The 9823-nt window shown below is 61.1% G+C and overlaps 1 protein-coding gene across 1 annotated transcript; it reads left to right on the forward strand.

Moving 5' to 3' along the window:
• Window positions 1–1008: 1008 nt before the first annotated feature.
• LOC134509183 (scavenger receptor cysteine-rich type 1 protein M130-like) lies at window positions 1009–9438 on the forward strand (the record flags this gene model as incomplete). Its single annotated transcript, XM_063321667.1, has 3 exons — window positions 1009–1207; window positions 1565–1893; window positions 9244–9438. Coding segments are annotated over 3 exons (723 nt in total), but the record flags the coding sequence as incomplete, so codon positions are not given.
• Between the last annotated feature and the right edge of the window lie 385 nt (window positions 9439–9823).

Consider the following 9823-nt stretch of genomic DNA (forward strand, 5'->3'; position numbering starts at 1 on the left):
TGCAGGGGACCTGGGGCACCCTCTGTGCCTCCCGCTGGGACCTCCTGGACACCCACGTTCTCTGCCGTCACCTCAACTGCGGGTTTGCTGAGTCCATTCCTAAAGGAGGGCATTTTGGGAGAGGAACCGGCCCTGTCTGGAGAGACTCCTTCCACTGTGACGGGACTGAAGCCCACCTGGGAGAGTGCCCAGTGACTGCCCTGGGGGCCTCGCCGTGCTCCCATGAGAACAACGCTGCTGTCATTTGCTCAGGTGAGTGCAGGAAAACACTCGGTTACTCTGTTTTCCTCTTAAATGCTCCCAAAGCAGGGGACCCTGTGGCAGTGCAAGGCTCTGGCTCAGAAGGTCCCCACAGAGGGCTGGCAGCAGGCAGGTGAGCTCCAAGGCCCTCCTGCAAGGGTGCCAGAGCCTGGAGACATGCTGCAGGCTGCCGGGCTCCCCGATGCCGCCAAGGGCTGGGGCATGGCTGCTCTCCCCAGGCCCAGCTCGCTTCGCATCCCTGCGGCTGGTGGGTGGAGGAAGCCCGTGCGACGGGCGAGTGGAGATCTTCCAGCACGGGAGGTGGGGCAGAGTCCTGGATGAGCAGTGGGACGTGCAGGAGGCCAGCGTGGTGTGCCGGCAGCTGCAGTGCGGAGAGGCAGAGGCAGCCTACAACCCCCCGAAGGCTCAGAGAGGGACGGGTCCCGTGGGGCTGCGCGGGGTGCGGTGTGCAGGGCACGAGGCCAACCTGACCCTCTGCAACACCTCCCTGCCTGAGAGTGCGCTGGAAGCAGGGATTGCCGAGGACGTGGGGGTCGTTTGCCGGGGTGAGTGGCGCTGCATGGCCCCCCCAGGTTCTGGGCTGGGTGGGCAGCCGGCCCTTGACGGCAGCCGGGGTTTCCTCCTGCTACAGGGAGCCGTCAGGTGCGGCTGGTGAATGGGCGTGGGCGCTGCGCTGGGAGAGTGGAGAGCTACTACCAGGGCAGCTGGGGGAGCGTCTGCGATGACGGCTGGGACCTGTCTGATGCTGCCGTCGTTTGCCGCCAGCTGGGCTGCGGAGGGGCGCTGGAGGCGGTTGGCTCCGCTCGCTTCGGGGAAGGCTCCGCTCAGATCTGGCTGGAGAGCGTGAACTGCTCCGGGGCCGAAGCTGCTCTCTGGGACTGCCCGGCAGGGTCCTGGGGGCAGCACGGCTGCGGGCACAAAGAGGACGCAGGAGTCGTCTGCTCAGGTGTGTGCCGGGAGCTGTGGTGGGAGCCCAGCGCCCAGGCAGGCCGGGACGAGGGGAGAGCCGGACACGGCCGAGGCTGTTCCTGGCCAGCTCTGAGCCCCTGACAAAGGCCATTGTGGGGACACCCATGCACAGGTGCCCTCAGTCCCACCGGGGGTCCCTGGGGCGCTCCGCTGTCCCTGACGGGCAGCAGGGAGGGCAGGGGTGTCTGTCCATCAGGGACATTTCTCTGTCCGTGGGTGCAAGGGGGACTTGCTGGACGTGCCTTTGCCTGTCTGAGGGCCTGGCGGGTGCAGGGGTGTCCCTGCTCCCCCAGCCCCAGCCCAGCCTGTTCCCCCTCGCTGCCTTTCCTCCCAGAGTTCATGGCCCTGAGGCTGGAGAACGGCACCAACTGCTCCGGGCGCCTGCAGGTTTTCTACAATGGGACGTGGGGGAGCGTTTGCTCCAACTCCATGACTCCTGAAACTGTGTCGCTGGCATGCAAGGAGCTGGGCTGCGGGGACAGAGGGTCCCTGGAAACACAACGGCCCCACGGCAGGCTGTCTGGCACGGCCTGGCTGGATCGTGTGGAGTGTGGGGAGAGAAACAGCTCCTTCTGGCAGTGTCCCTCCGCTCCCTGGCACCCGCAGTCATGCGACGACCTGCGAGATGAGACCCACATCACCTGCAAGGGTAATTCTGAGCTAGCCGGGCACCAGCATCCCCTGCGATCCTGCTCCTGGCTGGGCATGGACAAATTCCTGGGCCTGCAGGGGCCTTTCATTTCCAAGCCAGACGCTTCTGCTGCTGGTACCAAAAATGGGACTTCCTCTCCTGGAGCCCCACACATTCACCAGCGGTTGCCAGCCGGGCTCCCAGCTTCGCCTGGTTGAGGCAGAGGTTTCTCGAGGCAAGGTCCCAGAAGGGAACAGCCAGGGCTCTGAGGAGTGTCCCTTCCATGGACACCCTCCTGCTGCTCTGTGACCCAGGGTCCCTTTGGGGCCGAGCAGTCAGGGTCCCCCACATTGCCGAGTGTGTGTCCCCTGAAGGACCGGGGTTCAACTGCTGCCATGGGTGGGTGGCACGAGCTGAGCTGAGCCCCGCTCTCTGCTGCACGCCCCCCCTGCAGCAGCCCCTTCACCACAGCGTTTCCCTCTGCAGGGAGTCAGCCAGAAACGCCCCCGGCCCCAATGGCCGCGTGCCCCAGCACCCCGAGCTGCACAGGCAGCTGCTCCTCTGCATGCCCCTCTCGCCTGGCAGGGCTCTGCCTGCTGTCCCGCGGCCCTGGGAGCTCTCTGCCTTCTCCAGACAGGGAGAAGATTCGTGCCGTGGGAGGGGAGAAGGGGTGCTCTGGCCGAGTGGAGGTGTGGCACCGCGGCTCCTGGGGGACGGTGTGTGGCAACTCTTGGGACATGCGGGATGCCGAGGTGGCATGCAGGCAGCTGGGCTGTGGCCCTGCGGTGTCTGCCCTGGCCGAGGCTGCATTTGGGGAGGGGAGCGGCCCCATCTGGCTGGAGCAGGTGGAGTGCCGGGGGACAGAGCCATCTCTGCAGGACTGCTGGGCCCGGCCTGGGGACAGCGGTGCCTGCCGCCATAAGGAGGACGCGGCCGTGAACTGCTCAGGTGAGCGGCAGGGCTGGGACACCTCACAGGGAGCCCTTTTCCCCATTGGCTGCCATCACGGCTCCAGAGCTCCTGAGCGCAAGGCCATCCCTGCAGAGCAGGAGAGCCTTTTGCCGAGTGGGCAGCAGCTTCGGTGGGGCTCGATGTCCTCCAGCTTCTGCCCGCAGGGCCCTGCAGCCCCCAGGGGCACCTCCCGGGCTGCCGGCTCTGTCCCTGCGCTGGGCCCTGCGCTCCTTCCTGGCCATGCTCACCAGTCGGGCAGGAGGGGCGATTTGGGTGGGATGTGGCAGGGGTGTCTGCACATGCACACGTGCGCACACACACACACGGTGTCTCAGAGAGGAGGCTCCCTGGTACCTGCACCCCCACCCTCTCAGCCCAGCTCTCCTTCTCCTCCTCTGCAGATGCACCCAGGACGGCAGCACCAACCCCTCCAGCAGGTAACCCGTCCTCCCCACCAGCGCCGGGTCTTCTTGGGGCCAGGCTGTGACCCACAGCCGGAGGGAAGGGGCTCCTTGCTGGGCTGTGAAACTCCCAGGAGGAGGCACCGGGGTAGCGGTGGGGCGGGAGGCTGGGGAGGGCTGTCATTCACCCACTCAGGTGGGAGCTTCCCCATCCCTCATCCCCTGAAACCCGGTATGTAATGGGGGTCAGGACTGGGGTGTGCCGGCCCCTCACCTCTCCCAGGCCTGGTGCTGCCCTTTCTGTGTTCCTGCCATGCAGATCCCACGCGGGGCCGTCTGACCGTCAGCAGGAGAGTCTCATTGCCCATCATCATGTGCATCATCCTGAAAGCTGTTCTCTGCCTGTTCCTGGCCCTCCTGGCCGGGCAAGTGCGAAGCGCCAGGGCTGGGCGCAGAGGTGGGTCCCTTCCCAGGGGAAGATGCCTGCTGGCAAGGCCAGGGGTGCCGTGGGGTGTCAGTGAGCGGGAGAGGCAGAGCTGGGGGACAAGAGTGCGTGCTCTCTGCGGGATCCCATCCCCTCTCTGACCATCCCTGGGCCAGCCCTGCCTCTGTCCACGGGCTCTGAGAGAGCCCAGGAGCCCTTCCCCGAGGCCATGTACGAGGAGATCGGTTCCAGCCCAGCATGGCAGAAGCAGGCAAGGTTCAGCGGCTCAGGTTGGTGTGCGTCCCTCATTGAGGACACATCTACAGTGCTCTTTCCCCTGGCTGCCACCCAGGGTTGACCCCTGCAGCCCCCTAACCCATGGTTCGTGCGGTTGTGGGGCTGTTGGATCTGTGTGGGGAGCACCCATGTCCTGGGCCCAGGAGAGAAGCTTTCTCCCCACCTGCTCTGCGCATCCCATTTGGGGACAGCCCCTCTCTGCCTGCCCCTGCACCCTGGGGGACACCTGAGGGGTGAGGGAAGGGGCTGTCCCAGGGCAGCTCTGGCAGGCCCTTGGAGATGGGCTTTGTCCCAGGGCAGCAGGGTGAGTCCTGAGCCCTCGCCCCCGTGCAGCCGTGGCTCTGTGGGTCCCACGTCCCCAGCAGCACTGAGCACAAGCTGGGTCAGCAGAGCGCACTCCCCTAACACCCGCTGGGCCTCTCTCCAGGCTCCTATTCAGAGGGGTCCCTGAGCAAGCTGCAGCCCTACCCCGGGGACAGCGAGGAGGAGGATGGTCTGGGGTCAGCACCAGCTAATGGGGGCAGGAAGGGGTGGATCTCTCCTCCCTGCAGACATGTGATGGACAGCAGTGTCACTGAGCGTCATGCTCGGAGCTGGGAGGACGGGCGGGATCTCCTGTGGGGCTGCAAACACCGACGTCGGAGCCCCACGTCCCTGCGCATCCTCCCATCCTCTGCTCTGCAGAACGCATCTTCTCACTGTCACCAGCTCTCCTCTCCTTTCAGACGTCCCTGTCCTGCCTGGAGGTGACCCAGCTGATGGCTATGATGATGCCAGGGAGGTTTCTGACCCTGGGGAGGATCCTTCCCCTGGGCAGGAAGACTGGGAAATGCCCAGGGTGGCAGAGGAAGGATCCGGACCCACGGATACCCCTGGAGGTGAGAGGGAAAGAAAGAGCTGCTGGTTCCTGGGGTGGCATCCCCGGTGCTGGATGATTCACTGTCACGCTGAGAGCCCAATGTGCTGGGGTGGGGGAACCTGCCCCAGGAGTTTTTCCTTGGGGGGACCGTGGGCGGGAGAGGGAGCTGAACGTCTCAAGACTGGTGAGGAGAAGGGAGGAAGGTGACGTACAGCCCAGGAGAGGCACCCCATGGGGTGAACATGCAATGGCCTGCCTTGCTTCTTGCAGGGCCAAACCTGCTCTCCCAGAGAGGTGTTTGTGCCCCCGGAGCTAAGTGGGATGGCTGGTCCCTGTCCCCAGAGAGCACGGGCTATGATGATGCTGAAGAGGTGTCTGTGGCACATCCCCCTGAGGACACAGAGGCTGTGACACCGGAGCTCAGTGCACAACAGTCCCTGAGCCCCGGGCCAGGAGAGCCCGTCCCTGCAGTGCAGCTGGGGGCAGCCAGGAGGGAGGAGAGGTCTGTGCAGCTGGGAGAGCCGTGAGCACCAGGGAACCCTCTCCCTTTTCCCACGGGCAGCAGAAACTGCCAGGCGTTTCCTCGATTTTGATTCCCCTGTTTTTACACAGGGGCCCCCATATCGGTTCTTATTAAAAGCCTTTGAGCCAGAGCTGTGCTTGCCTGCCCAGGTGCTTTAGTGTCTCCCCGAGGGTGGCTGGAGGAAACCAGACCCCAAAGACATGGCGGTGGGGAGGGGGCACGTCTTGGGTGGGTGTGTGGTGCAGGGCAGTGAGCTGAGCTCAGGTCCAGCACAGCTGCCCGCCTCTCTCCTGAGAGGGGGCTCCAAAGAGGCAGCGCACACAGCCCTCCTCACCCCACAGCCAGACGCTGGCTGGGCAGGGCAGGCCCACAGTGCCTGCAGAGGACCAGAGGCTCCAGCTCCAGCCTTTCCCTGAGGCTGGGCATTCAGGGAAGAACTCCCTTGGAGGTGCTGGGGATTGAAGCCAGGATCTCCCACGTGCAAAGTGGGTACAGAGTGAGACATGCCCTCCCTGGGGTGAGGTGCCCCCAGGCTCTGATGGCGCCCCAGGGTGTGCAATGGGGCAACACGGGGGCAGAAAGTTCACACACCCTCATCCATGTAGCGGGCCTCCTCCTGCACCCCTCTGCCCCGCAGCACCCCTGGAGGTGGGGTGAGAGGCAAGTTTCCACCTCCATGGGGCTGATGCCCAGAGAGGAGCATATTGGTGTTTTATCAGTCATTGGAGCCTCTGTAGGCCTCCCTTTTGCTTTTGAGAGTGTCCAGGAGCTCCTTGTTAATCCAGGCAGCCCTCCTGGCTTTTTTGCCTGACCTCTTCTTTCTTGGCATGCACCGCTCCTGAGCTTGAAGGAGGTGATCCTTGACAAATAACCAGCTTCCTTGGGCCCCTCTTCCCTCCAGTACTTTTTTCCATGTTACCCTGCCAAGCAGGTCCCTCAAGGGACCAAAGTCTGCTCTCCGGAATTCCAGGGTAGTGAGCTTTCTGAGTACGCTCCTCGCTACCCGAAGTATCTTGAATTCTACCGGCTCAAGATCACTGCAGCCAAGGCTACCCTTGAGCTTGACATTCCCCACCAGCCCCTCCTTGTTGGTAAGGACAAGGTCCAGCATAGTTCCTCTCCTCGTTGGCTCCTCTACCATTTGAAGAAGAAAGTTGTCATCGACACATTCCAAGAAGTTCCTGGATTTCTTGTCCCTGCTCTGTTGTCTTTCCAACAAATATTGGGGTGGTTGAAGTCCCCCATGATGACAGGGCCTGTGAATGCAATGCTGCTCTTACCTGTCTACGGAGGGCCTCATCCGCTCTATCATCCTGGTCAGGTGGCCAGTAGCAGACCCCTACTGTAATGTCTCCTGCCCCTGTGTTCCCTTTAATCTTGACCCGTAAGCTCTCTGTTGAGTCTTCATCCATCCCCAGGTGGAGCTCCATGCACTCCAGCTGTTCATTGACATAGAGGGCAATACCCCCTGCTCATCTCCCCAGCCCGTCCTTCCTGAAGAGTCTGTATCCCTCCATTCCAGCACTCCAATCATAAGAGCCATCCCACCACATCTCTGGAATGCCAACACTCTCTTCCCCCTTTCAGAAAGATGAGCCCCATCCGACGCCAACAAGCCTGGTGCCATATAGGCCATCCCATTTTCGAATAAACCCAAAACTGTGGTGGTGACACCAGCCATGGAGGCAAGTGTTGACAGATTGCACACAACCCACCTCTTCTTCCTCGTGGAGGCGGTTTTTAAACTGCGGGTAGGCCTTACTGGTCTTGGCATCTCTTCTGGTGTAGCCAAACCATCTCCCATGCCATCCAGGGGTTGGCCTATCTCCTCCAGAGCCTCATACCTGTTTTGCAGACGCACCTGGTTAGGGGATGTGGGCAAGGAGGGAGTTCGCTTGCCCTCTCCATTCACTGGCCTCCTTTTGGCCACTGCCTTCAGTCTGGCAGAAGGGTACCAGATCTCCTTCAGCTTGGGGTTTTTTTTTGATGGCTCTTCTGTTTTTTTCCTCAGGAAGGTCAGAGCCTGATTCCACCAATCAGCTTCTTTCTCACAGTCCCTGATGCTCTGCAGCCTTTCTTTTAGCTCTGCTGCCAGGCTGAGTAGATCATCCACCCGGTCGCACCTCACCCAGCTGTCATCTCTTCTACCATCCACTAGCCCTGAGAGGTTAAGACACTCCCGGCAGCCAGAGACCTGGGTGGCTGCGTGCTTCTGCAGGAGCTCTGTTTGTATGGCCACGTCTGCTCTGGCAAGTGCAGAAGATGCAGGAAGCTGCATCTTTCGGGTAGAGACTATGGCTGAGCTTCCCTCCCGAGCTTTCTGCGCCCTTCCGCACGAACTGCCGCGCAGACTGCCGTGCCGTGCCCTGGCTGACGTGCCACGTCCTGTTTGCCTGTCCTGGTCACCACGCTCCTGGTCACTTGTGCTCCCTAAGGCCTCCTTTTAAGGGGGTGGGGGCTGGCCGCTGCTGCTGCAGGCTCTGCCCTGCCTCGTCAGCTGCCCTTGCGCGAGCTGTGGGCTCCCTGTGGGTCCCTGCCACTCTGCCTGGGTCCTCAGAAAAGCTTAGGTAAAGCTCCTTTTCACTGCAATTGCCCAGCTCTGCTGCTGACATGCCAGCACCGGAGCTGTTTGTCTCAGCGAGTGACTGATGTTTTTCCTCCATCCTCTAGAACCCCTTTCCTTCATCTCCCCAAGACCACTTCCCATCACCCCCAGAATCTTTTTCCTCCATCCTTTAGGACTCCTTTCCTCCATCTCCCCAAACCCCCTTTCCTCTATCCTCTCAGGACTGTTTTCCTCCATTCCCCTGGGATTCCTTTCCTCCATCCCACCCAGCATCTTGTTTCACCACTCCCCCAGGACCCCTTTATCCCCTCAAGACCACTTCCCACCATCACCCCAGGACCTCTTCCCTCCATTCCCCCAAGATCCCTTTCATCCACCACCCAGGACCCCTTTCCTTCCATCTGCCCAAGACCATTTCCCACCTTCCCCCCACCCCTCCCTCAGGACATTATCTTCCATCCCCCAAGACCCCTTCCCACCACGCCCCCCAAGACCCCGTCCCACAATCCCCCCAGGACCTCTTTCCTCCGTTCCCCCAAGATCCCTTTCATCCACCACCCAAGACCCCTTTCCTTCCATCTGCCCAAGACCCCTTCCCACCATCCCTGAAGGCACCTTCCCACCATCCCCCTCAAAACTTCGGAGATGACCCAGCCCTTTTCCTACCCTGCCCAGTAAAACCCATGCTGGGACCCCCCAGGACAGTTCATGCCACCACTTGTGTCACCATCCCCATGCTCACTGTCCCCGGCAGGACCATGCAATTGATGGTCATCCAGCGTCTCTCTCCACGACTGCCCACTAAGGTGATGGAGTTGTGGGTCCCACCTTTGAGTGTGTTACCTGTGGCCACCTTCACCTTGTACACAGCCACGGTGGGCTGCACTGAGGACACACAGTGATATATAAGATGTGCCTTCAAAAAGTGACCACAAAGTAGGTGTGACCTTTTTTTTGGGTGGAAACCTGCTGTTTTGTGTGGTTTATGTGTCACAAGCCCTGTGGGCGTTGCACAAGCCAGGTGGCTGGTCCTTCCTTCTCAAGGGGAGGTGTTTTCAGATGACCATTACCGGCCAGCATTTGCCATATCTAATCTCAGTGGATGTGGCCATGGGGACATTGTCCAAGCGATGGCCCTGGGGGTGGCTGAGGGCCTGAGGGAGGGAGCATTTGCTGTGGTCCAGGAGCTCCTCCTGCCTCCCTCATCTCCTGCTTCGTCCCTGCACATGTCACCACCCCAACGTCACCAGCTGCTGTGGAGCAGCAGTTGTGGGGCCAGCAGGGACTTCCCCCAGGAAGGTGGTGGAGCAACTAATCCTGGAAACCGTTTCCAGGCACGTGAAGGATGATAAAATCATCAGGAGGCATCATGTGGCCTCACCAAGGAGAAGTTATGCTTGACCAACTTGATAAACGTCTACAATGCAATGGCTGTTCTCATAGATGAGGTGAGAGCAGTGGCTGTTGTCTACCTGGTCTTCAGGAAGACTTTCAACACTGTCTCCCATAAGATCTTCCTAGAGAAGCTGTTTATGTATGAGTTGGATGAGCAGTGAGGTGGGTTGTCCACTGGCTGAACATCTGCAAATTTGCCAGTGCCACCAAACCGGGAGGAGCAGCTGAGACACCAAAGGCCCTGCAGCCACCCAGAGGAACCTCAACAGGCTGGAGATACGGGCTGACAGGAGTCTCATGTGCTTCTACCAAAAGAAGCACAAAGTCTTTCCCATGGGGAGGGACAACTGCCAGGATCAGGACAGGATGGAGACACCTGGCTGGAAAGGATCTCTGTAGAAAAGGTCCCAGTGGACACCAAGTTGCCCATGAACCAGGAGCCCTTGCCGCAAAGGTGGCTCATGGCGGAGGGAGGTGGTCCTTCCCCTCTTTTTTGCTGAGGCCACACCTGGAAGACTGAGTCACAGTACGAGAAAGACATGAACA

Source organism: Chroicocephalus ridibundus, unplaced genomic scaffold (assembly GCF_963924245.1).
Source record: "Chroicocephalus ridibundus unplaced genomic scaffold, bChrRid1.1 SCAFFOLD_94, whole genome shotgun sequence".
NCBI lineage: Eukaryota > Metazoa > Chordata > Aves > Charadriiformes > Laridae > Chroicocephalus > Chroicocephalus ridibundus.